The sequence below is a fragment of the Fundulus heteroclitus genome, chromosome 9, assembly GCF_011125445.2.
Source record: "Fundulus heteroclitus isolate FHET01 chromosome 9, MU-UCD_Fhet_4.1, whole genome shotgun sequence".
NCBI classification, from domain to species: Eukaryota; Metazoa; Chordata; class Actinopteri; order Cyprinodontiformes; family Fundulidae; genus Fundulus; species Fundulus heteroclitus.
In genome coordinates this window covers 7,720,201-7,747,600 of record NC_046369.1, presented here as the reverse complement: position 1 = coordinate 7,747,600, position 27,400 = coordinate 7,720,201, and the positions used below count along the sequence as shown (strand labels likewise).

General features: G+C 38.2%; 2 protein-coding genes across 6 annotated transcripts in view; both read right to left on the bottom strand.

Moving 5' to 3' along the window:
- tprb (translocated promoter region b, nuclear basket protein) overlaps positions 1–3,195 on the bottom strand; it is a 39,201-nt gene extending 36,006 nt beyond the window's left edge. For 4 of the 5 annotated variants that reach the window (XM_036140944.1, XM_036140941.1, XM_036140942.1 and 1 more), the window contains exons 1-3: positions 3,011–3,161; positions 2,589–2,693; positions 2,417–2,490 (exon numbers count right to left, since the gene is read on the bottom strand). In XM_036140944.1, the coding sequence (XP_035996837.1) occupies positions 2,417–2,490; positions 2,589–2,693; positions 3,011–3,161 (330 nt within the window). Of the gene's footprint in view, positions 1–2,416; positions 2,491–2,588; positions 2,694–3,010 lie in introns of all 5 variants that reach the window. The other variant, XM_036140940.1, reaches the window with a different exon arrangement.
- Positions 3,196–16,261: 13,066 nt separating this feature from the next.
- On the bottom strand, positions 16,262–21,833 carry pdcb (phosducin b). Its single transcript, XM_012851640.3, has 4 exons — positions 21,721–21,833; positions 20,841–20,902; positions 18,704–18,852; positions 16,262–17,287 (listed from the first exon to the last, which is right to left on the bottom strand). Exons 2-4 carry the CDS (start codon positions 20,884–20,886, stop codon positions 16,772–16,774), a joined length of 711 nt encoding a protein of 236 aa, XP_012707094.1. The 5' UTR covers positions 20,887–20,902; positions 21,721–21,833; the 3' UTR covers positions 16,262–16,771.
- Between the last annotated feature and the right edge of the window lie 5,567 nt (positions 21,834–27,400).

The following is a 27,400-nucleotide window of genomic DNA, read 5'->3' as shown; positions in this document are numbered from 1 at the left end:
TTTGTTGATTTTAAAACTTGTCTGCAAGTGCTAAGAAATTGTAGCCTTTTTACTCAATAGCTACATTCACATGGACAAAAGTAATCAGAATAAATTGCCGATCGGAATAAAAAAAAAGTATCATGTAAACAAGCCAATCGGCAATGATGATCAGTTTAAGATCAACCAGAATTAAATTGTAATCCGAATGAGAGGGGTGGTTAATGCCGATTGACGATCCATTCATCGTGCATATCAACACTTGTCAGGCTGAAGTTATTCTGAATGTGGCAAACTGACCGGAGTGCGCCCGACGTAAACGTGACGCATTTCCACATTGGTGTGTGGTGGAAATACGTCGGGAAGCAAAACTGTTGGGACTCCAGATACAACATTTCTGTTAAAAAAAATATAAAAGCTCAAAATTGCTGCTTACTCAGTAACGTTTCAACCATAATTAGAACATCGTGCAAGTCAAGCCTGGGCACTCGGAAGACAAACTCATAATACTGCTTTGTTTACTATTTTTGTAGTTTAATAAAAACAGAAGTACTTCTGTGTTTTTTAGGGAATAATTGATACCGCGCATGTCAGAGTGGTTCTATTCTGAATAAAGCCAGGTATTTATACACACAATTTATCATCTGATTAATTGATTGTGTGTCCATATAAACAATAAAACATGACTATTTAATCTGAATACAATTTAATGTTCTTCTGTACAATTGCTTTCAAAATAAGACACAGTATTCATGCAACTGTGCATTGATTTGTAATGCCTTCTTTTATCAAAAGACCGCATATGTTACATGACATGAATACTGTAATTGGGGGTAGGTTCTTATAAGTTCTTGAACTTCTACCTACTCCTTTTGAGCACTACTAAAATGTCTTAACATCTCAATGTAAATCGTACTTCTTTTTTTGCTCTAAGAAATTGAAAAAATAAATAATAAATAAATAATAATAATCCTATTGTGAAATTTTGTGCATGTTAACATAGCTAATAACATGATAGTAAAAGGAAAGAATATCATTCGGGTCCATAATTAATTACCACTTGTGCAAAAAGATGGGATGGCTAGTTTGAAAGAGTTTCCAGAAGAAAATTTAATCTCTCTAAAAGAAGAAAATCTGCTCCAGAAATTGGTCTGGAAGCTGTTATCTGGGTTTTATTTCTTTGATTTTTCACCTCAGTGTCCATTTTTTTTGTTATTCCTATCTCGATTTGCCAATCATACAATTCAATCAGTCAAAACAGCACGAAGGGCAACATGCTGCCAGCTACTGAGAGGGTTGGGTTAGCTACGGCAGCTAGAGGGCACGAGGAACAGAACCAAAACAATCAGCCAAATGAAAGAAAGTTGGGTTGCTTGGGGTGCGCTCGTAGCGCTAAAAAAGTGCAATCAGACAATCTGCACACACAAGATCACCTTGCCAATCATGTTGTCATAGCAACCACTGAATATTTTTGCCAATAGCCTCCCAGCATGAGTTGTAAATCTATCTTAATATAAAATGTCTCTCTCAATGAAACGGTTTCAAGTTGATCAGTAGATCTCAACCCACTTGAGGCATTTACAGTTGACATTGACCACTTGATGGTGAAACAATTAACCAGAGACAGTTAATCAATTATTATAAAATTCCACACATTTGATAACAAATGAACTAATGAAATGTAGAAGTTTTAAAATTTTCTGACACATAATGACAACTATTTGATTTTCCTAATATATATATATATATATATATATATATATATATATATATATATATATATATATATATATATATATATATATATATATAAATAAAACAAAAAAAAAAACACCAAATGTCACTAAATCACTAAAATTCAGTGCATCTGTTCTGAATCACAAACAGTTGGATGGGTAAATTAGATTATTTGCCAATGGAATAAGATTTTTGCACTTAAAATAGGAAAAATTCATCTCCATCTTATTTCACGTGCAGGATATCTAATTATCTTATTTTAGGAGTAGAAATACACATTCCATTGGTAAATAATCTCATTTACCTGCTCAAATCAAGGGCAAATACATTCATTTCAAGAAAATTTTACTTATTTTTAGTTCTCTTTTTGCAGTGTGGAGTATGGGAAACATTGCCGTGTTTGGGGGTTAAACAAGGTGGAACATGTGGGCACAAACACCTTAAACCAGCTGTTAAAGCACGGCGGTGGAGGGGACAATCACGACAATGTCCAATAAAGCCAAACTGCTAGGGTGTTCTTGGTCATTCAGGCATGACTTTTCCTTTTTGTTTAAGCAGGTACATTTGATTGCTCGGTCATTAATGACAGTGGTCCATTTATTGGGCACTGATAGATGAAGACATTGAAAGTGGATGCACATGTTTTTTTTATTTTTTACCATGACATCTTTGTCTTTTCTTGTTGGTGTGCTGTTTTTACCTGCTCTGAGGACAACGTCTCCTGCGCAGACTCATTCTCCTTGTTCTTCTCACACACATTTTTCAGCTCCTCGCCTGCGTTAAAACGTTTAAAAACAGGAAGTAAATCAACACAAACCGGCGAAGACGAGAAGCAGATGGCTAGGCAGAACGAAAAGGGGAGATTGTTTTACCCAGTTTAGTGAAATCCTCTTTGAGTTTGAGACGCTCCTGGGTCTGAGACAAAAGCTCCGCCTGGCACCGCTGAAGTTGTTCAACTTTTTCGAAAAACTGTTGCTCTGCACAGGGAAAGAGAACAAGATCATAAACACGAATATCGAACTTACTGAGAAGCATTTAGTCTTATTTGGCTAAAACCTAGCAGTTAGCCCCAAGTGTTATCCCCCGTTAGCCTTTAACTGTGTCTTCACAAGGCGTTGAACAGTTTTAAAAAGGATACACCCAATGCAGAAATCCGCTAGTGTTATTAGAGGCGCGTAAAACGGACGTATAACAATTACTATTTAAACCAAACTAACTTGTCGCCATAAGCAACCGACCATCAGCTCAGCACGTTTAGCACCAACGGCTAGCTACATCAGCACCGCTAACTCACCGCTGTCGACCCGGAACTGTTCGTGTTGTGCTTTCAAAGAGTCGATTTCATGCTGCCGGTCTGACAAAAGTTTCTCGAGTTTGCTTTGTAGAGTTGTCGGTAGTTTAGATATCTCGGACGAATCCAGCTCCTGCAACAGCAGTGCCGCCATTTTCACAACAGCTGAACGCGCAAGCGCAGTTGACGCTCTTATTCTTTGATACCTCGCGAGGGCGGATGCGCGAGCAAACACGATGCTGCCACCTACTGGGAGAGCCCGTAATTACCAGTCGCATCCGAAACGATGCAACAATATTCCCAGTGATTTTTGTGTGAAACAGCTTTTTCATTAACTCGCATTCAGTGACCTATAAAATCATTTGCAGCCAGTTTATTACATATAGGTTTAGTTATACAGGTACACTCTATCTACCTTAGTAATTATGGTCTGCCAAAAGTTATCAGTCAATTAAATTCTGTAACAAAACGTTTTAAATTATAACAATAACAAAAAATAATGTGCTTTTTAGGAAAGCTGCTTGACTAAGGAAATTGAACATTGAATTTACCTAATATGCTAAATGTCAGACGTAAAACTTTCATAATTATTATTCAGTGTATAGGTTCAGCAAGGTCTTTGAAATATTCCTAAGAAATCTTGGTCCATAATGGAAGGATAGCACCATGCAGTGGCTGCAGCAGACGTGTAAGATGAACCACAGTGATGCAAATCCCTCCTTTCACCGGATCTCTAAAGTGCTCTATTGAATTGACTGTGACTGTGGAGATTGTACAGGGATCTGAGACGTTAAAAAGAATTTGAGATGATTTTACCCTTGTGACATTACTCGGGTTCACTGCGGCCTTAAAGGGACGAATATGATCAGCAGCTATAATTAGGCACTGTGGGCTGCAGCATTTAAACAATGCTCAACTAGGCCCGAAGCATATTAAGAAAATATCAACGTTATACCAGCTGCATCAACTGTTGATACAAGGCAGGATGGATCTATTCTTGTTGTTTGCACTTTACTTGGTCACCAGTATTGTAACGACTCAGAGAGCATCCTTTGAGTCTATTATGCATGATGCCTATGTGCAGCGGTCATTGCATGAGAGGCACATTGTGCACTCTGCCTATTTCCTAGTCTATCCTAAGAATGCTGCTACCAACGAGGCATTTTTGTTAAATGTGTAGTTTGTGAAATAATTCAAAGTTGAAAATCACACTGATGTCCTTATACTTTTAAATTTTAAAGTTTAAACGTAGTTTAAGCTTCAAAGTCTATGAAATGCTTTACTGGGACGTGCACAAATACACTTTCTCGTTCTCCACAAGATGGCGCCAAGTGCACTGATAAAGACCTCTAGGGTAAGACTTTAAATCCCCATTGAAAGTTAATATGTAACAACAAATGTTTTTATTAAAAAAAAGCAGAAAAGAACGGCTAATAGCATCAGGATAGGTATGAATAAGAACTCTGTTGGTGATTTGGTCTTTAGTGGTTTTGAAGCTTTACAGTGTAGAACGTTGCAGCTTATTTACATTGCCAGGGAGGCAAAATGCGTTTTCATACATCAGAAGAGGTATATTAAGAAAACTTTAAATGTTATATACTTATTTATTAGCATAAAATAACAAACTAACATTTGATTTCTTCTGCAAACCGTGAAACAGCCGAAAAACTGAGTTCCTTTTAATCAAGTCTGAAAAACCACCTGTTTAGAGTTGCCTTTGACCCATAATAACAGGAACATTCACCAACAGATTTCATTTATGTTCATGTTTTCACCTGATACAATTTAATGTTTGTTACTGGTCTCACAACCAGTGACCGTTTCTATGACGTTTTTTTTATGTTTTCATGATTTAAAGCACTGCTGAAATGTGCTACACATAAACTTGACTTGACTTGCATTAAAGGTAGGCCTGTTAAAATTGTGTTCTCCTTTGAAATAAACTTGCAAAACCGTTGATTAGACTAAAATCATGAAAATTACAAAATAAGCTACCAGAAAAAGTTGGAATATTCTGCAATAAAAAGGAAAGAATGCTATTTCTGCCATTTGGTGCTGTGGCAGGACACAGTAAGTTACTTTAGAGATTCAATGTCCCAACTGAATCTTGAGCTTTGAGTGGAAAGCAGCACGCCTCATTAACTTGCTACACTGAGATGTCAATGTCCACAAACCCTTTTTTTTTATCACTGATTACTTTGTAAACAAGGACTGAGAAAAGTGTTTGGAGTTTGGCATACTGGTTGATGATTACTGAGACACTTCTCTCTTGTTGTGCTTTTCCTTTTCTAATTTTCTAATTTGTTGTAAACAGATCGTAAAATATTGTCTACCTGAGTTAGTTATGTGCCTGTAAAGAAAGATCTTAGTAGGCAGCTGGAGAGAAAAAGGCATAGAAACACCATTTAATCAAATAGGCAATATCTGTGAGAATTGTAATTTTATTCTTAATGACACAATATGAACAAGTTGGTCAACCCAGGTTTTATACCTCAGAGTTACCGTTGCATTCTCCATTCGTTTTGATTTTGGCTTTGTATTTCAACCTGAATCCGGCAAGGTAACCCATCTACTGTAGTGGGCGACTTCCATTCAGTCGTGATCCAATCGTATTCCAAAGAAATGTTGAACATGGACAGAACGATAAACTCGCTCAGCTGAAACAGACCGGTCGCAATGGCTACATCACGGCAGATGGAGCCCCATTCCATCTTTTCATCTCCCCTCCCATTCTATCATATCTCATAGACAAAGTACCAAGGGGGATCAATCCACCTTTTACAGCGTGGAAGAGGGTTGTCTGATTCTTGATACTTGGCTCCTTGGGCTCAGCCAGGCACAGCACCAAAAGGTAACAGGTGGGAACCTCCACATGTGCCTACCCTCTCTTGGAGGAGTTAAGGACAAGTTAATTGTGAGCCAGGTGAGAAGGGAGGGTCAGGGGCCTAGGCATGCTGATAACCGCCGCTTGACAGATAATTATAGTTATTTATTTGTGATAAGCTCAATACTTTTTTTTTTTTTTTTAAAATGCTTTTAGTTTTAAGAAACTACACAAGCTGAGGAAGACCCTAAATAAAATCAAAAGTCTGAAAACAACAGGCAAACCACAAGATCGCCCTCAACAGCTAAAATTTCTTATTTTCTTCCTTAACAGTGACATGAAACTCTTTCTACGCACCCGATATACTGTTTATATCTGCCTTGACATATTCACTAGCGGATGAGAGATTTCCTCTTTCCTATACGCTATGAGCCAATATGCGTGTCTCAATCCTTATACGGCAGTGGGAAGGTAGGGATGTTGAGATGAATCACTGGAGACACCTTGCAAGTCACAACCATGGAGGAAATCCCAAAGCATTAAGAGTTTAACTTAAAGTGATGGCGTGTCTTTTTATGTTTCGGTTTCTGCCCCCTGTGTAGGCTTTAATTGTTTCCACAGTTTCAGTTATAGACATTTATTAACTGCGTCCTTTGTGACATATGCCTCGCAGGTATTCAGCTCCTGTCTGGACCAGTTTTGAAAAATTCCTCATTGCCTTGTGGCTCCATAATCTTTGAGGTACCGCCAGAGGACAAAAGAGCCCAATAAACACGAGAAGGGTTGCAGGCAATTCTTGCAGCAGGTTGCTAACTATTTTCTAACATTTAGCCGTCACGCCTGGTTACCAAGATGTACAATTACCTATAGCAACAATATAGTGCAAACCCTGTTAAATCTGAGTCATCTAAATCGTTGTCAGGACTTGTTGCTGAAGTTACAACATGGTCTAAATATATGATTCACGTTGACAAGTGGTTAAAGTTATAAAGTTCACATAACAGTACAGCAACATGACATAATCCCTTCTAATCAGCGAAACGTTTAAAAACAGCTTCTATTTTCTTTGTATTTTTAGCAAAAGTTCTCCGGGCTTTAAGACTTTGACCTATGGCTGCTTTTTCAAACATTTGTTTTAAACATAGTCCATATATCTCAACACAGCAACATTTTCTGCTGAAATATAAAAGTGGTCAAGCTGAGAGTTGTGCAAGGAGTAGAAATAAAATAGAATAAAACGACAACGGATGAACAGAAGCTGAAGGTCACATCCCAAAAAATGGGAAATTAGCATTTACTTAAAATTCTTTTGTTTTTGCTATTTTTCATGTATTAAGCCAAAGAAATGGGGAAAAAAACTGAGTTGTTGCCTGCTGTTAATAACATAGAGAAAGCCAACATGTCTGTTAGGAGTAGATTGGTTTATGCCTTGAGACCTGTAGTGCCCCTAGGATTAATAAAGTTGGATTTTCACACACAAAAAAAAAATAAAAGAAATATAAAACGATGAATTATGATATAACTGAGTAATAATTACTGAAAAATCATCTTATGTCCGAATGAATACTTTGAAAGATCTTTAGAAAGTCAGAAAAAAGGATTTATGACGAGGATTTTGAAAGTGGGCAAGAAAATGTGTCTCCTCGGAAGCAAGACGCAAAGCTGATGCTGTTCTGCATGCATCGACTGGAGGTTTTCAGTTTGTACCTTAAAACTACAGCAAGAGCAAATTTAGCTGAGTAACACATGGGAAGGTTGTGTACGCTGTAATTTACCTTTCAGCAGGTGTTAGGCAATAACCTCATGCTCATACCACTGATTCACGTTTCCTCTGCCAACCGTCATTCTTTTCATTTTCAGCAGGTAGGTCATCAATTTAATAACTGCCGTCTGGTTTCAGCTGAATCTAAATATTTGATAAGAGACAAATGATTCAACAACTATGTCATCATGCTCAATTATTTCTGCATGCTCTAAGCGGAAAGGTTCGCTATGAATTTATTGCTACCCCTGAATATGAATCACAGAAGTACGAATGGATGTTTAAAGTACAGGCAAGATTTGATCATTGAACTACTTTTATTGCATTAGTACAAATCCCTTTTACGGGCCACTGCTGACCTGTGGGTTCAGTCAAAATCTCTTTTTCTATACATGGGGGTGTTCTGCAGTCTCCAAAAATATTAACGACCATTGCTGTGACCAAAAAAGATTTGTCTTAATTCTTGTCATATAAATCATGAAAGTACTGAAAAGGGGTTTAGTTAGTTTTGTTAGACGGATTACAGACAACTTAAATCCAGTGTTGCCTGCACTGAACAGTGTAGGCAACTTCTACACAGTTTGATATATTTTGTAATCTGCGTGGGAAGCATGTAAACAATGTTGCTCTGAAAAGGTTTCAACCCTATAGCCACGAAACATATTTTTGCTCTGACATCACATCTCTTACATCCGCTGTCCTTGTTTGGTCTCTGAACTACTGTGTCATGACATTGCCTCATGGAAATTTGTTTCCATGTGGCTGAAGTAGAGCGTGAGAGCTGGGCTTTCCAAGAGTCCAAACATAAAAAAAAGTGCAAGTTATCCAATTAGCGGAGCACCATAAACAAAAGGGTGGGGTGGGGAGAGGGGGGGGGGGATCAAAAGGTCTGAGTGGGAGTCGGATCAAGTGGTTATTCCAGGGGTAAACACTGAGGTAAACATTTGTTTGAGAGGAGCGGTGACTCAAATCATACTTTGGGGCCTCTTTTAGTTGGAGAGTTCAGATGGTTATTTGTGTAACTGGGCTGAGTAAAGTCTTGGACCTTAAAGAAAACACAACGAGCATCCGCTTCTCTGGCCTTTCCTTGTAGATATCAATTAATTTTATGGAATATATTAAGCAATATAACGCCATCTTGTTAATGTAATGACTTTGGTGCAGGACCTTGGGGTAACAACTACCAGACTTCACCGCATCCATTAATGATACTCCAATAAAGAGCAATATGTACGATACATAAAGCTGCTTATCTGGATCACACTGGCCCACTGTTCAGTGCAACTGTTGAAAATTATGAATATAGATACATATATAATATACATTTGTGACATTAAAAATATTGAAAACAAATGTTCTTTTTCTGGCAAGAAGTTCATTAATTATGCGGAAATGTTTTAAGCGCAAAGGGTTTGCACCAACAGGAACCTATTCTGTGTGTCAGGCTGTGGTGTGAAACTACGGAAGCATCTGAAAGCAAGCATAATTAAAGCAATGCCCAAATATAAATAGTTCAAATCATTATGCAAAATATGACCAGTGGTTATGGAAACCTGGGGTGAAAGGCAAATATTTATGACAGATATTTGTTTGTTTGTATGTGGATATGTGTATCATGTAACCTTGTAAATGTGTGTTGGAGTTTCTCCATGTATCTTCAGGCTTTATGGGTAACATTAAATACATACGAAAATGCATTCAATATTCAAATAATATACGTACTATGTCTCAACATAATTTGAAATTGGAATTATTATCATCATTTCTGTAGAAAACAAATAGGCAAATAAGGTTACATTGTAGGAAGAAGGGCTCAGCAAAACATGCAGTAAGTTTACACTTCTGCCCACTCCTTTGACTGAGCAAACAAGTTTTTGTTCTCACACTGTGTTAACACATTTTATATTAAAATTGTTGTTTTATGGATGTGATGCAATATTCTAAGCTAAAATGTCGTATTTACATCAGCAATAAGAAGAACATTATCATTATGAAGAGAAATAAAGGTATATATATATATATATATATATATATATATATATATATATATATACACACATATATATATATATACACATATATATATATATATATATATATATATATATATACTTGTGTTAAATTTTAGCCTCTGCGCACATCAGCACACCACACCTACTGGATGAAGAATATTATATGTTCTCATCATGGCTTTAGGGTGAACCTGAAACTCAAACTGATGTTTTGCTGTAGCTCCTTCAGACTGTTGCAATAATTTACACCTTTGGTTTCATGCCTGCGTCCAAGAACCAAAATAAGATTAGTTGTTTTGTTATTTTTTCACTTGTCTGCCCTTTTGCAGAGGGTTCTTAAGTCTAGGTCAGCAGCAACTAATCTGGTTGACATGTCTGGGCTTCTCAGGGGGGAAAAAAAATCAGTTTAGAGGGCTTTTAAGAGAGTTATCAGAAAGGTTATGACGAGTCTCAGGAATGCAGATTCATAAAAAAGGAGGCTTGCCTGCTAGAGGCAATTCACCTAATAGCAGCTGTGGTACCATGAACTCAAAGACACACGTGCGTCTTAAGTCAAATCTGTGTTTGCATGTGACAATCCAGAAGCCTTTACTTCACAAGTTATTAAAAATCCAGAGCTCCTTTGGGGGCATTTTCCAAAGATTGTTGTAGCTAACTGTGCTTACATGAAGCCATCATTGAGGGTATTATTTCCTGTTAAGTAGTCAAATTAAGTTGATTATTGCCCTCAGTTGGCTTTGAGCGTTTAAATTAGGCAATCTTCATACTGCAGGAAAATTAGGACTAACTTGCAAAATACAGGAATATGAACAAGTGTTCAAGCTGAAACCTTACAAAATACTAAGATAAACCATAATTCATATAACAAGGGAACATTTTTGATAACAGTTTTTTAATTAAAACCACAGTCTGAGAAGTTCAGATCAAGGAAAGGTCTTCATCTTAGGGTGTCTGGTTGTTAATTTTTGTTCGGCTAGCCTCTTTCTTATTACAGTTCTAAGTTAATGGTGTACTTTAACACAAGCCCATGTTTTTAGACCTACTTCAGAGCTTTGGCAATTTCTGCAGGTATTAAACTACTTTATTCAACCTTCAAATTAATCCTAATTTCTCTAAAAAAAATTTTTTAAAATCATACTCTGATTTAATTTTGTGGTTTTGGGGATACCAGGAGCTAAGCAGAGGTCACATGTAAGTCAAAACCTATGTTGTTACATGACAAATAAGGTTGTTTAACATTAAACATCCTGCTTCTGGAGCCTTGCTCTTACATCGTTAATATCTCTGCATGTGGTTGATATACATCTCTGGACCACTGATGCAAACTCTTTGCTGGAAGACTCATAGTGTTGCGCCACAAATCTGAAAGAAAATCTAATTAAGTGTTGTTAAACTTCGAGTCAAATGGCTTTGATCTTTTAGAATCTTTTCTGTAAGTAGTGATTTTGGAGAGCTTTTGAAACAAAAACTATCTTTAAAAAACACACTTATACAGTGTTTAAATCACTAAAAAGGTAATTTATTTTGTATATTTGCTCTTTCCTCAGACAGGAAGAAGAGACGGACGATATTGAACCTAACCATCTCATGGTCAAGATTAATATACTGGGAAAACACATTAAAAAGATAAGCCAGCAGTATTATAAATATTATTAAGCAATCCCAATGGATCTGTGTGCTTGCCAGTGTGGGATAGGCGACCTAATGTGCACCCCATCTCCTATTATTAGACTGCAGGGGAAACAATGATTGGCTCCAGCAAACAACCTGGACAGCACTATGCAGACAGAAAATGAATGGGAATAATGTTGCTATAATATCAGTTCTGTCATTTCAATACAGATGAACAGGAAAACCGAGACTTGTGAGTCTGGCAGGTAACATAAAATGCTGCAGCAAGAGTTCTGATGAAAATCAACAAGAGGGATCATATTTCTCCAATTTTAGCTTCCCTTCATTCGCTTCCTGTTAAATCAAGAATGGAATTTAAAATTCTTCTTCTAACGTATAAAGCCCTTAATAATCAAACTCTATCATATATCAGAGCTCTGATTACCCCATATGTTCCTAACAGAGCACTTCGCTCTCAGACTGCAGGTCTGCTGGTGGTTCCTAGAGTCTCTAAAAGTAGAATGGGAGGCAGATCCTTTAGCTATCAGGCTCCTCTCCTGTGGAACCAACTCCCAGTTTTGGTCCGTGAGGCAGACACCCTGTCTACTTTTAAGACTACTCATAAAACTTTCCTTTTTGACAAAGCTTATAGCTAGAGTGGCTTATGTTGCCCTGACATCTATCGAGTTCTACTGTTCTTCAATTATGCATGGCTTGTCATCATTTCTGCTTATAACTTTTTCTTCATAGTAGGTACACCTGGTCTGACGTTCTGTTAACTGTGACATCATCCAGAGAAGACAAATCACCCGCTATTACCATCTAATGTAGAACAGATTACTGGATCAATGTGTGCTTCTGTGCTTTTTTGTCTCTCTTGTTGTGTCTCTGCTCTGTCTTCTGTAACCCCAGTCGGTCGAGGCAGATGACCGTTCACACTGAGCCCGGTTCTGCTGGAGGTTTTTCCTTCCCACTAATGGGTGGTTTTTCTTTCCACTGTCACTTCATGCTTGCTCAGTATGAGGGATTGCTGCAAAGCCATGGACAATGCAGACGACTCTTCCTGTGGCTCTACGCTTCCCCAGGAGTGAATGCTGCTTGTCGGGACTTTAAAGCAATCAACTGGTTTCCCTTATGTGATGGCTGCATTTACAGCCACACAGATGTGGTAAAAATACCATTTATGTAACTTAGTTTCTTTTTCATATAGGGCTTCATTTACAGAGCCATTTCGTTATTTGGAATTTATTTATCATCATGACACTGTATTTCAAAATTAGTGTGCACATTTTGCTTTACCCTGTTTTGTTATGATTGTTTGAGTTTTCAGTTGCTCTAGTCCCTTGGCTGAGGAACCAGCAGGTGGCCAAGGGGCTGAGCTGATTTGGACCATACCAAATCAGTCTATGGGGGGAAATGGGGGTTTTGCTTCATTTGGTTTAGTTAGGTTTGTGTATGTTTTACCCCATGTGTTTCTTTTGTGGACTGCTCAGCCACTATTTAAGTTCCTCTTTGTCCTATTGAGGGAGGTCAGTTTGTTTTGAGTTATTTCTGTTATTAGTTATTTTGAGTAGTTTTGTTCCTTTGACCTCTTTTCTGGATCCATTTTTGTACATTTTATCCTTTTTGGGTTAAATAAAAGAACCCTGTTTTGAAAATATACCAGTGCCTGACTGTCCTTGCTGGTCGGTCCATCACACCTTATATAGGAAATGTTTGACCAATCTGTATAATATGATCGATTTTGACTTCGTAAAGTGCCTCAAGATGACATGTTTCATGAATTGGCGCTATATGAATAAAATTGAATTGAATTGAATGAATACTGTAAGCATGTAAAATGCACGCACACAAACACTCATGCCGACATTCCCCTCGACATATAAACACCAAAAATAAAATAGGTCAGTTTGAGCACGGTTTTAACATACTTTACTTTAACAACACTTTATTAGGTACACCTTGCTAGGACTGGGTTGGACTTCCTTTTCAATTCAATTCAATTCAATTTTATTTATATAGCGCCAATTCATGATACATGTCATCTCGAGGCACTTTTCAAAGTCAAATTCGATCAGATTATACAGATTGGTCAAAAAGTTTGCTATCTAATCTTTTGCCTTCAGAACTATCTTAGTTTTCTGTGTCACAGATACAACAAGCTTTTGGTCCACATTCCTCAAAGCTCTTGGTCCATATTTACATGAGAGCATCACACAGCTGCTGCAGATTTGTCAACTGCACATTCATGACACTAATCTCTTTTTCAACTACATCCCAAAGGGCCGATTGAGATCTAGTCACGGTGGAGAGGATCAATGTGAAGAGACAGGAAGGAGGAAGAGAAGAGGAAGGCTTTCTTTAGCACTTACTATCATGACCTACTAGCACCAATGAATGCGTCATATTTCCCCGTTTTGTTGAGTGACACTTTTTTTCTGTCAACATGTAGAATCGCACCGGTTGCAGGAATGAGAAGCCTTTTGGTGATCTCAGGGACCTTTTAATGTGTTGAGATACTTCAGGAATAAATGCTTTGATTTTCATTGAACTAAGGCCAAGATATTTTTCACATTATGATGCAAATCTAGCTAGAAGCTCCCAGAGAGGTTCCCAACTGTTTTCTATCGTATACAACGCTCTCTAACTATAGTTCAGGGGAAAGTTCCCCTGGTCTCTGTTCCTCATAATGACCCTGATGATGCTTATTAGAATAAACCTCTATCTCATGTCTTGCTGGATGAATAAGCGATTAGCTGTAACTTACAAACAACCCATTCTAAATCAGCATTCTGTAATGATTTGCCTAGATTGAGGAGGAGATGAACCCGGTATTCAGCCAGACACTTGAGGTAATGTTTAACAGGATTTATTGAAGTGATGATGGGGTGGGTCAGGCAGGCAGGCAAAAACAATTCAAGCTGGGTACAGAGCAGATATCTAAGCACAAAACAAAAAAAAAACTAACAGGAACTGGGCAGACTAACAAAAAAAAAAAAAAAAGGGGGCAAACAGGTCAGATACAGAGAATACAGAATGCTGGAGAGCTCTTACCACTGGGAGATGAGACATGACGTTCTGGCAAGGAGCAGAGAACTGAGGCAAGTATAAATAGACAGGCAAACAGGTGAGTAGGGAGAAACCAATTAACCAGGAACAGGTGAAAGTGATGAAGGAAGGGGAAGTGACTGAGAGGCTGATGGGACAGAAACTAAGATGAACAACTACAGAGCCAAAAATAACCATAAAGAGAAAACCCAAGATAGAAAACAAGGCTAAGACTGAACAGAAGACAAGCTTTAATAAAAACTAATAAAGAAGACCAGATAACTAAAACAGTAAACAGGCTAAACATGAATCCAACACAAAACTAGAAACAGAAATAAACCCTAAGGCAGGAAAGCTAACTTAACCAAAATAACAACATGAACCAGAACAGAACATCACACATTCGGGTTTTACTGCTAACTTCACCTTGAGTTATGCCACCTGTGGGCCACACGCACCAGGCTCCCCCTCTCCGGTTGGCTCTGCGTCTTCTCTGAAATGAACCCCGTCCCTGATTTTTTCCCTGTTCCAGTAATGAACGAGGCGGGCCGGCAGCTCTGGACTGCCAGTCCATCCCTGGCTGTGCTACTTGTTGGACATTTTTTTTTTGTCTTTTTCTTTCTTTTGCCAAACCCTAACCCTAACCTTTTGCCACATTGTCAGGTTATGTTGGAGCAGGTAGCCATTAGATATGAAATAGGATAAAAGCAAGTCTTGTTTTTATCATGTTTTTAAATAAAGACATTCAAAGGTGCATTGTGCAAGTTCCAGAGTTTTTGCAGAAGTTTGCCTCCTCTGGTGACAAGTTGAAATGACACCAGTGTTGTGCATGCAGATGGGAGAAGAGGAAAAGCATCTGCCACTGCGACTGCACAGGCCGTTTGTTTAGAGGCTTCATTTCATCCGAGGTGAGAAAGTTAACAAGGGTAAAGTTAGCTGGTCATTGTAAGTTTAAAGTATTTAAAGAATTCAACAAAATAATAACAGTCATGGGCTGCACAGTGGTTACCACTGTTGACTTGCAGCAAGAAGGTCCTGGGTTCAAGTCTGACCTTGGGTCTTTCTGCATGGAGCTTGCATGTTCTCCCTGTGCATGTGTGGGTTCTCTCTGGGTACTCCACATTCTTCCCACAGTCCAAAAACATGACTGTAGGTTAATTGGTCTCTCTGAATAATCCTTAGGTGTGTGTTGTTTGTCCTGTCTGTCTCTGTGTTGCCCTGTGATGGACTGGTGACCTGTCCAGGGTGTACCCTGCATCTTGTCCATTGAATGCTGGAGATAGACACCAGCAACCCCTCATTACCCAATAGGGACAAGTGTGACAGAAAATGGATGGATGAATAACAGTTTCATTGTTTCCACATCAATTTTAGCTATTTATTTTAAGTAAAAGCACATAAGTAAGGTTGCTGGTATCAGCAAGCTGATCATCTATGTCATCTGTCTTTGAGGTAAACCTAATCTTAATAGACCGCTCATTTCAGCAGACCTCCTACTAACCTTTGCAAAATAGGGTTACTTGCCAAAAAAGAATATTGTGTTTTACTTCTAAATAGGTAAACTCATAAAATGATTGCCTTTCCTGGAACTCATGTTTGGATGTTGGGTCAGTTTCCTTTTTTCCAAGGCACAGCTGTGTTTTGCATTGTCCCCCCCCAAATACCCTCAAAACTGGCTATTAGCTCATTTTCAACAGCAGGAAAGTTTGTCAGAGCCCATCTCCTTTGACTGTTGTGCACAGCTGACAGGCAGCTTGGAGAGAAGATGCAGGAGAATAAATGTGAATGGTAACTCTTGGCTGTACAATTGTCCAAAACAATTCAGACAAAAAATAAATAAAAATAAAATTCTATACGTAAATTATATTGAATTGAATAACAATGTTTTAATATCTTTATATACTTAAAAAACTGTAAAAGCTCTATTCAATTAAGTGTTTTCGAACACAAATTACTCGTCTGACCTTATTTCCTGGGTAAGCTGCGGTTCAGAATGGTTTCAAGGTTTTCATTGTCATTTATTTATTTTTAACAGAACAACACTGTTATAACAAATATACAGGACATGTGTATATTATCTTAAATCCAAAGATGTATAGTATATCCAAATTTCTTCAGTACACATCGATACACTCAAATGCTAAAAAAAAAAAAAAACACTATGAATGGATCTTATCATGTATATTGAAGATATATATTATCCTAAAAGCAAAAATAAAACATATTTATCATTACAGTGTTTTGGCTTTTTAGGCTGGTGATGAGGAATGCAACGTTTTCTCACAGTTATTTAGCGACTCCTTTATCCAAGCTATCAACATTTCCTCAACACCTGTAAATACACATGAAATACGTTGCTAGTGTTATAGAGGAAAATATATGATTATCCTATTTGCCAAAGCCAAAACCCGTGTTTAATATTTTACATATAAACTGGTTCATTTAGACCTTTTCTGAACCTCTTGAAGTAGATTATTTTCCCCCCCTCAGCAGTCAAACTCCTTTTTTTACTCTACACCATGTTCTTCTTCGTCATCCGCTCCAGGCAGCTCTTTCTCTGGGAGCAGGCCGTAACTATTGAGGAAAGCTTCGACGTCGGTTGCAAAAAACTCCTCGTTCATGTGCTGTGTGCAGGACAGGAAGTTCCCTATGAGCTCCCCAGCCTTGTACACCAGCAGCGTTGGTAAATAATCATCCGAGAAACGCTCGGCGGCACCGGACGAGACGGCGTCGATCCTGCAGAACTTCACAGTGGGGTACTCTGTGGCCAAGCAGTCCAGGCAGCTGTTGAGCTGCTCGCATCCTTTCACCCCAACCTTGTAAATGTGGACAACCACCACGGTGCTGTGATGCTCCTTTTCAATGACTTCCAGGAAGGCCTCACCACTGTCCAGGTCGTGCACGCCTTCAAACTTGGGCCCAAAGCTGAGCTTGCTGTGCATCTCTTCCATGCATCGTCTCCTGTATTTCTTCAGGCACCCTTCATCCTCCTCCTTAAGCAGTTCATACTCTTGGACACTCATCTAGAAAAGAGGAAGATTTTAAAGCAGGGCCGGAAAAAAAATTAGGAAAACTTGAAAAGTCAATGACGACATTAGATGTGAAACAAGCTCAATTTCCCTTTCTGTTCTTTTCTGTTTGCATCTCTCTCCATGAGCTTTAACACCTCGGTCGCTGAAATTTGTATCACATTTGAACATCAAGGATAGTGAAAATCCTTTTAACTGCAAATACTTTACTATTGGCATGTAGGGAAAGTGAATGCCTGTAATAGACTGGCGACTTGTCCAGGGTGTACTCCGCCTCTCGCCCACTTACAGCTGGAGATAGGCACCAGCACCCCTGGCGACCCCACAAGGGATAGACGTGTTAGAAAATGGATGGATGGATGGAAAGTGGATGCATTCTTCTTAAACAAGCACATTCTTAAATTACTATTGTATTCAACCCTGCAAAAAGGGAGCTAAAAGTAAGCGAAATTTTCTTGAAGTCATTGTAATTTTCCTTGATTAGAGCAGGTAAATAAGACTATTTGCCAATGGAATAAGAATTTTGCATTTAAAATAGGAACTATTCATCTCCATCGTCTTATTTCAAGTGCAGGATATCTAATTATCTTATTTTAGAGATGAATTGTTCCTATTTTAATTGCAAAAATCTTATTCCATTGGCAAATAGTGTTATTTACCTGCTCAAATCAAGGAAAAATACACTAATTTCAAGAAATTTTTTATTTATTTTTAGTTCCCTTTTTGCAGTGAAGTCTTTTGGATTGAGATTTTGCATATATTGATGTTACGACGATTGCAATCACTTTGTGTTTTGCTTTTAATGCCTGTGAAATAGTTATTCCCAGACTTGTTTCTTAACTTGTGTGTTAAGTACCCAATAGGTATTTCTCCTCATGAAAGAGAAAGCTTCCTATCTGGTTAAAGGAGACATGTCACGCTTTTCAGTTCTTCCTTTTCACATTGAAATCATTCAGTTGTGGTCAATATAAAGTGGAACTGCACCTTTTCCCCCTGTTCTGAGAGCCAGTCGTTTTGTCTCTTTAAATCTAAAGGAGGCACTCATCCCCCCAATGTACTTCACCCCAATTTTTGTAGTATGCTGGGGGAAGGTTAAATGAACAAGCCAACATTTTTACTTATCCACTTGTAGCTTAGGTATCAATGAGTTTGGACTACAAAATCGGTGTAAAAATTAAAAATGACGGATTCGAGAAATTGGCCTTAAAAAATGTAATAGTAAACAGAGAAAACTGTATGGACTGAAAAATATGACCCAAGCAGAATATAAACATATCTATGCAGCATCTGGAGAGACTGGATTAAATGTTTATTTACTCTTAGAGACTCCATGTGCACAAATGTATATAAGAGCTAAAAAGTCAATTTTTCTCATGCCCCCTCTAAGGCCTGTTGGTTTTTGGGTTGTACCTTGCGGTTTAGGTTAGCTCTGGAGTCATCTTTTGCTTTATTGGGGGATGACATTTGCCTCAGAAGTTCCTTTTTTGCAGGATGCAAATTTTCCCGGTCCATACTTTCCAACTTAAACCTCCTCCAGTCATTGATGACGCCCTTCGGACCTATGGAGAGAACAACAAATGATATTGTGTTCAGTTAAATGCATTGACCAGCATCTACCAACTTATCTCAGCTGTTTACTTGCACTAGTGAAATGCAGGGACCACGAAAAAGCATAAAGCAATCTTTCTTAAACTGATTCTTCTCCCGCAGAAACACCAGAAGCGATCGTGTTATAGACAGCATTGTTAATTGAAAACATGCCTAGATACTGAGCTAATTGTCCACAGACATCCAGGCTGAACTGTTTATGTATTTGGACTGAAAGAGAATGCTTGTTAGATATTTATGTCAAGTTTTGAAACATTTAGAAGGGATCGTAATATAGACGTGTTGGGCAAGATTGAAAAGCATAAAACAAAGAACCGACATCCTCTGGGATGAAAACTTGCGCCTGTTGTTAGAAGCACACCACCTAAATAAGATAAGCTATACAACCGCACCCCTGTGAATGCCCAGCACATGCATATGTCAGGCACTTTTTATGTAGTGCTGTCTTATACCTGCTGTCCTACCGGTGCAGTAGGTTGTCCTTTCTGTAACCGATGGAAATTAAACTTTTCCTTGAAAGCATTCAGTCAGCACAGTGCCATCTCTGTGTTATAAGGGTAAGTTAATGACTGAACCTAAAGGGTATAGAAGTCCCGCTTATGTATGAGAGTAGGTTTTCTGCTTAAAAATCACAAATAATGATGATCAAGTCAGATTTGACTTTATCAATGAGCTCAGCTTCATCTCAAATAAGATCCAGATAGCATCTGGTGCTAATATGTGCTAGCTGGCATTTCTGTTTGATTAGATTTGACTTTGTTATGATTCTGAAGTATACATTTCAACCATCTTTCAACAGTCAAAATATTGGCAACTAATCTTAAGATTAATTACAGCCCTGGCAGATTTAGGCTGAAATCAATCTTTTAATTCAACCAACATGTTTCCTTTGTCTTGAGGAAATATTATTGTTTTGAAGTGGTCCAGTAAGAAACACAACTTAAATCTAATAGAGAATCTAAGGAGGGAGGCTAAAGATTAGGGTGATGGCAAGTAGGCCTTCCAAACTCATAGACTTGGAGCTCACAGAAAAAAAAAAAAAATAAAAAATACCAGTGGAAAAATGCAAAAAAAAATCTAGTGTTGCATTGCTCTAACATCGGCTTTCCAACTATATAGTGAGAAAGGTATAAAACATTTTTTACTCGCCTTTTTTATTAAAATGTGGGAAAAATAGCAGATAAATTATTCTTATACCCCAGGTCAGGTGGTTTGGGTCTCTGATCAGGATTTTGCCTGGGGAATCCCTCTTTTGAGAAGTCCCTGAGGGAGACCAGAACTCAGGCGACTACATTCTGTATCCCTTCTGGCCAAGGAACTCCTTTGGATCACCCAGAATAATTTGGGGAGTGGGATACCTGGGATTCCTTTCTGAACCTAATACCCCCCTCAACTGAGATAGGTGGAAGACAGCGGATTATTCATTGGGCTATAATCTTTTTGGAGATTGTATTTTCCAGTCTGAAACAAACCTTTCGATTGAATGAAAAACACTTTTTATCTAAAGCTTTCAGGGGTATGAATCACCTTGAGCCTAGCTGTACGTCTAAATCTGGCTTCTGTGTAGAATTCACATTGACTCGTGTCTAAATGAGGTCTTTTGTGTGGTCTCGGTGTCGGGAACGCTTGGTAGCGTGTCCCGTTGCAATGTAGAGATAATCTTTTCTTTCTAGGAAGTGCACTAATTAGCCTAGGGTTACACAAGAACAAGATTAGACCATCTGTTAAAAAGCTCTCTGCTCTGCATTGGTTTTTCCTTTCACCTGTTTAAATCCAGTACCTTTGTTAGCCAATTATCTGTACAGGAACATAATGTTTCAAATGTTTGCTATTAGGCTTTCAGCTGAATCTTAGATCATTTTTACAAAAACATTTCACTTTACCTTTCCCCACTAAGTAATGTGCTTAAAAAAAAGAAAGAAATTGCTCATCTGTTCACCTGTATGGGTCGCGGTCTCTTCCAGATCAATCACTCTGCCAGACATTGTTGTCGTCAGCTACCTGAGCAGACAAAAAGTTATTTAATGTTAATTAAACACTTCACTGTCATTCTGTTAGAACAGTGCAGCAACAACCTGTAGAATCATTGAGCAAAGCTGACAAACAACGCGACTCCTGAGAAATTCAATTAAAATAATGCAGTTTAAGAGGATTACAGGACTGCAATGAGATCTGTGTTTTGTTTGCCGTTGGCTCGCGAAGCTACGGTTTGTGCAGATATGCAACTGAAGCAGATTCAAATTTGGGTTTCGGATGCCGTGCCCTGCTCTGTCATTTCTGTGGCGTCATTGTGTAACCCAGCTGATAGGGTGACGCATTTTAAGCCAATATCTTATTGGATTAGGCGGCCTTTTGTGAGTAGTTCTCCCGCACTGCTTGCAGTCATGAGGCTGATCTGGTCTAATGATCTTTATGACTACCGTGTACTTCGAGGTTGACCATGGCAATTGATTTTCCCCCCCAAGAGTATCTGCAGCATTTAAAAACCACAAATAACTCCGTACCGAGTTACAGAGCGGCAACTAACTTTAGTGAGCAGCTGCGTTCTAATAAAACACAGACATGAGGAAACGCCAGCTCCAAAGAACTAATTGTTTGTTCTGTGCAGAAGCCCCAAGTAAAATGGATCCTGTTGTACAGCTATTTGATTCCTAGTGTCGTGACAACACAAACGCAAAACCGAATAGACAAATATTCAAAATTTTATACAAAATGCAAAAATACAAGGAACACAGAGAACTTGTGAATTTTAACTTGTAAATAAAATAAAAACAGCCTTCGCATTTCTGTTGATTTCATCGCAGAGCTGTTTTCCTTACCTTTCCGTGTCCAGATAAAGTCTTGCCTTTGTGTCAGCAGTTAAACCATGCACCGTTGTTCTCCCAACCACTCGTCTGAGCTATCTGTTGCTGGACGGTGTGTGGGTTTTTTTGTGTGTGCATGCGTGTGTCGTTTCCAGCCAATGAGCTGGCTCTCATGGAGATTTTTTTAAAAAGACCCAATAGACCAAACAGAAATAGAGCATAGATCCTAAGAGGATTTCACTTCAGGAATTAGAAGCCTCTGCTAGATAAAGGCCCTGGCTGCTCACAATGAAGAGAAAGAATGGTAAGGTTACACTTTGCAAACCAATGCAAAACTTCTGAACTCTCTGCCTTTTATCAAAAATGTAATAAAACCACTTTATTTTCCATTGGTGAGAGCCACTTATATTCAAGAACAGAGAGGAGCTGCAACTTGCATTTTACTGGCATAAACAGGTACTGTAGGAGTTAACGCAGGCAGGAACGCAAAATAGATCCCGGAGATGAACTTTCAAATAAATGTGATCTTGTCAGAAATTGAAGCTTTTTTTCCAGGCAAAAAGCTCAACACAAGCACATGATGCAAGTCTTTCAAAACAACATTAGCTGCGGGCTACGGAAGAACTAGTGACGCTCGGTCATGTGTTGCACGACTATTTTCAAAACAGATATTCCCATTGTAGACTTATCTAACTCATTCACTCTTTAATTCCCATTTCACTGACTTAAAATGAAAGGTTTGGGAATAAAGATTTTTTTCATGTCTCTGGAAAATAGCAACAGTAATAATAGTAATAGTAATATCATCTTTATTGTCATTGAAACATACATTGAAACATACATTACAACAAAATTTTTCCTCTGCTTTTAACCCATCACCTTTGGGGAGCAGTGGACGCAGAAAAACATTTACTGTTAATTTCCAATAAAGCCCTGAGCCATGGTCAGGGTTTTTATACTTCATCGTGGCCAATAGCATATATATATATATATATATATATATATATATATATATATATATATATATATATATATATATATATATATATGGACGTGTGTGTGTGTATTAATATTGAACAAGCAAATACAAGATGTCAAATGGTAATTTAATTTTATCATGGCAAATAAAGTACCCAAGCCATGCACCACCTAAAACGTACCTGTCTGACAGCATGAAGTAGGGTGAGAGATCTCAAAAGCAACATTTCATGACTCAATCTGAAAAATTTATTCAAGAACAGATAACAAACAAAGAACCTATAAAAAAATACCATCTATGGGAGGGATGTCTTGAAAAACATGCTATGTACCAAAGAGGAAAAAAAGGCCTATCCTAAATTTTCCTAAAACAAAACAAACACGTTGATTATTCTAAAAATGTAGGGGGAAATATTTTGTGGTCTGATGTGAAAAAGTGGATTTTTCTGATTATTGTGTGTCCTGTTACATCTGGTATAAAACTAACAGCAAAAAAAGAACAACATACCAACAGTTAAACATGGTGGGGGTGTTTTGAAGATGTAGGGCTGCTATGCCTGTAAGACCTGGCTTGATGGGGCCTGGAATCCTGTTCTCAACCAGAAGATATTTAGGAGAATATCCGGCCATCAGTTTGTGAATATCAGCTTAAGCACAGTTGGGTTTTGTAGCAGGACACTGATCCAAAACATACCAGAAAGTCCACCTCTAAATGCCTCAAAAATAGGTTTTGGAGTGGCCTAGTCAAAGTTTAGCCGAACAAAAAATATATAGACAGCTGATGCTTGAAAAGGTCACAATGTGACTGATATAAAACAATTTTCTACAGAAGAATGTGCCAAAATTCCTCCTCAGCTTTGCAAAAGACTAATTGCCAGTTATTGCAAAAAACCTTGTTTTTACACAATCAAATCCAATCCAATCCAACTTTATTTATAAAACACTTTAAATTACCAAAGGGACCAAAGTGCTGTACAGAATAACATAAAAACATTTAAAACAGTGAAATGCTATAGTAAGAAAAACAAACATAAAACACAAAAAATGGATTTAACTAAAATGCATTAGCGGCCATAAAACAAAAGACTAATAAAATAAGCAGAAGCTAACATCAACTTCTCACATGGTGTCAAAGGCCAAGGCAAAGACATGAGTTTTAAGAAGAGATTCAGAAAATCAGACGGTGACATAGCCAGTCTGCTGTTCAGTGGTAGCTCACTACACATTTTAGGACCTGCCCCTTTTGTTTTAGGCACCCTATGGAGCAGCAGGTCAGCTGACTTAATACACGATGGAGTGAAATGGTGCAGCAGCTCGAAAAGGTAGCAAGGGGCAGGGCCATGAAGAGCTTTAAAAACAAATAAAAGCACTTTAAAACAAACTCTATCATGCATGGTAAGCTAAAATGGGGGCGATATGCTCATATGTAGCAGGGCCATCTTGGTGTCCATAGGTTTTCCCTGCAGTAAACGAAATAATCATGTGAAAACTGCATTTGTATAGAAATATAAAAGCTACAATTCCTTTTTTATTCTGATACTCATGCAGACCTGTAAAATGCTAAAAACACATTCAATATGAATTATCAGCTATAAATAAAAAGATTTATAAAGTGTGTGATTTATAAGTTTTGTCTTTATAAGTTAATTGCAAGCATTTAAAAACGAAACATAATGCACTAACCGTAACCCTGCATAATGTAAGAAAGTGAGCATCTTACATTAATGTAGTGGAGTAAATAACACTTACTTTTGATATTTCACAGTGTGGGGGTATTGTAAGTTAATTTGTATTAAAAGTACATTACTCTTTCCCTTTATTTAAAGTTGCAGATTAAACATGGTTGGTTTCCACTTTCGCTTCTCAGCTTGGACATTAATTCAATTCAATTCAATTCAATTCAATTTCATTTATATAGCGCCAATTCATGAAACATGTCATCTCAAGGCACTTTCCAAAGTCAAATTCAATCAGATTATACAGATTGGTCAGAAAACTTCCTATATAAGGGAATTAAGACAGCATAATTTCTCCTGGAGGCAAGAACAATCCTGGGTAGTTCTTTATGTCTTTGTCTCTCTCAGCATTATTCATTGCCAACCTCTTGGTTTAAAATCACGGTAGTGCAAATAAGGCTAAAGGCTCACCACATTCATGTCACCTGTCCTGGGAACAGTTCGTGGAACAGAGGTTGACTTCTGTCCTTCGACTCTATGTCTGTGCCCTGTGTTTATTGGCTTAAAGGATTTACTGGACTTTTATGTTCAGGCCCACACTGCATGTCGGTCAGGTTGAGTTACGCTGCCGGATAAGCATTGGTTGCTTAAAATGGAAGTCAGCAGTTTTTTTTCAAGCATCTTTTTTTGTTGTAAATATCTGTGCCAGCATCCAATTACAGTCCAAAATTAGACCTATTAATCTCTATGTCATTCAGTTTCAATGAGTCATCACATGAAGCAATAACCAACAGTAATGAAGGATTACTGAGGACCAGCCAAAATGTCATTTTAACCCAAGCTTTATAGCAGGCATTTCGACAAATATGCAAATTCAGCTGCAAAACATTTTCAAAATATAATAGCGTGGATCTCTCTCTCTCTCTCTCTCTCTCTCTCTCTCTCTCTCTCTCAAAAAGTGCCTTTATAGAATACAAAGAGACAAATAATTATTATATAAAGTTCCATAGATTCCACACATTTCGTAATAAATTAACTAATTAAATGAGCGCAAGGAGACATCATTTTATTAAAATGTAGAAGTTTTTAATTTTCTGCCACATAATGACAACTATTTTGATATAATTTTCAAAATAATTGGAATAATCCGTCCATCCATTTTCGAACACGTCTATCCCTGCTGGGGTAACGAGGGGGTGCTGGTGCCTATCTCCTGCTGTCAATAGACGAGAGGCGGGGTTCACCCTGGACAGGTCGCTAGTCTATCGCAGGGCAACACAGAGACAAACAGGACAAACAACCATTCTCTTATTTATTTTATGTTGTCTTCTGCAGATAAAATGTTTGCATGTGTTGGCGCTAGGGTGGGAAAGTGTGAAAAAGACTGTGTACTGGAACCCTTTCTGGTGTCTGGGGTCCTCTGTCTGCCTCGCTGCTCTGGGGGGTGGGGGGAGGGTTTAGATAGATAGATAGATAGATAGATAGATAGATAGATAGATAGATAGATAGATAGATAGATAGATAGATAGATAGATAGATTTCCATATTATTAACTATGATTTTTTTAATTATTTCTATATTCATAAGTAGAGCTACAAGGTCAATATACTGTATATTGAAGTGTTTGTAGAGCACCATATTTTCTGTTTTTCTCCTCATCATTTTTAGTTATTTTTACTCTGTTGCTACAGTATTTTCCAATGTTTTTTTTTACCTGCCTAATCCAATTTAGGGTCCTGTCTCCAGCGATTAGCAGGCCTAGGTACCCCCTGGACGGGTCTCTGGTCACTAACAGGTCAACACAGAAAGACACAGCACAGGCGACCGTGCACACACACTCACACCTGAGGGCAATCTCTGACCCGTAATTAACTGGCATCTCATTTTGGTTTGGGAGGAAGAAAAGGAGAGGGAGCATATGCAAGCTCAACAAAAGACAGGCCCAAATTGGGATTCAAGTTCAGGATCTTTACAGAGTGCTTTCATTTGTTCATTTATTTTACTTTTTTTATATGTGTCTCGCCCAGCAGTGTAGCACTTAGAATTATTTTTTTAGTGCCAAGGAGAAGCCCAACAGATTTACTTTCACAAGTGGAGCATTACCGCTTCTGCTAAAATGCTCCAATTGATATGTAGATGTACAAAAATACCTTGTTAGACATTATGCTTGAATTATTTCAAATGCAATAGCCACAGAGACGGAAGCGAAAGGGAAAACATGAAAAAAGAAAGAGAGAGAGGCGAGGCATTCCTACCCTTAAATGAATGAGAGAATCAGCGTGGCTGAAGTTCATTTATGGGGAAGCACCACACAATTAGTTAGTTTTAGGTTGGATATTGGCTATTCGCACTTGCACAGGCTTCGGCGGTGACTGCGTTTTGTTTGAGTCGATACAAGGAAGCCGATCTGGTGCCGCCGCTCTCTGTCTGCTCACTGGCTGCTGAAGCCGCGGAGTGTAAATATCCAATATCCAGCCTAAAACCAACTTCACCGCGGTCCAATACGAGACTGTGTTATGCTCATGTTGTTCAGCGCACTTTACTAAAGCCGTTTCCAAACAAACTTATTTTGAAATAAAAAAGACGTATGTACAGTGGAGGTGGCGAGCACAACGCTGTCATTACCCTTAAGCGCCCGGCTGCCGTGGACCGTGGACTTCAGCCCAACTGTGTGAATGATGAATCACGGCGCCAGGTTAAAGCCTTTGGTCAGCTAGGCCTTGCCTGTCAAACATCCTGCAACTCAAAAACTTAATTTAGCAATAAAACCATGATAATGTTTTTTTTTAATGAAATTCTTTGGAGAATAAACATTTGCAGCAATATCATATACATGAAATAGTTTATACAGTGATGTCATGGCCCCTTTAAGACTGTGAGAAAGGATAAAACTTTATGCAAATACGGCTGTCCAGAGGTCAACAATATTGCTCTGTTTAGGGATTTGGGTATTAAACCTCTGTCTGGATTTGAAAAGGTTGATATCGTTTGGAAAATCTGAGAAGGTTCTATATTCTCTTGAATCTACACTCTGAAACCCT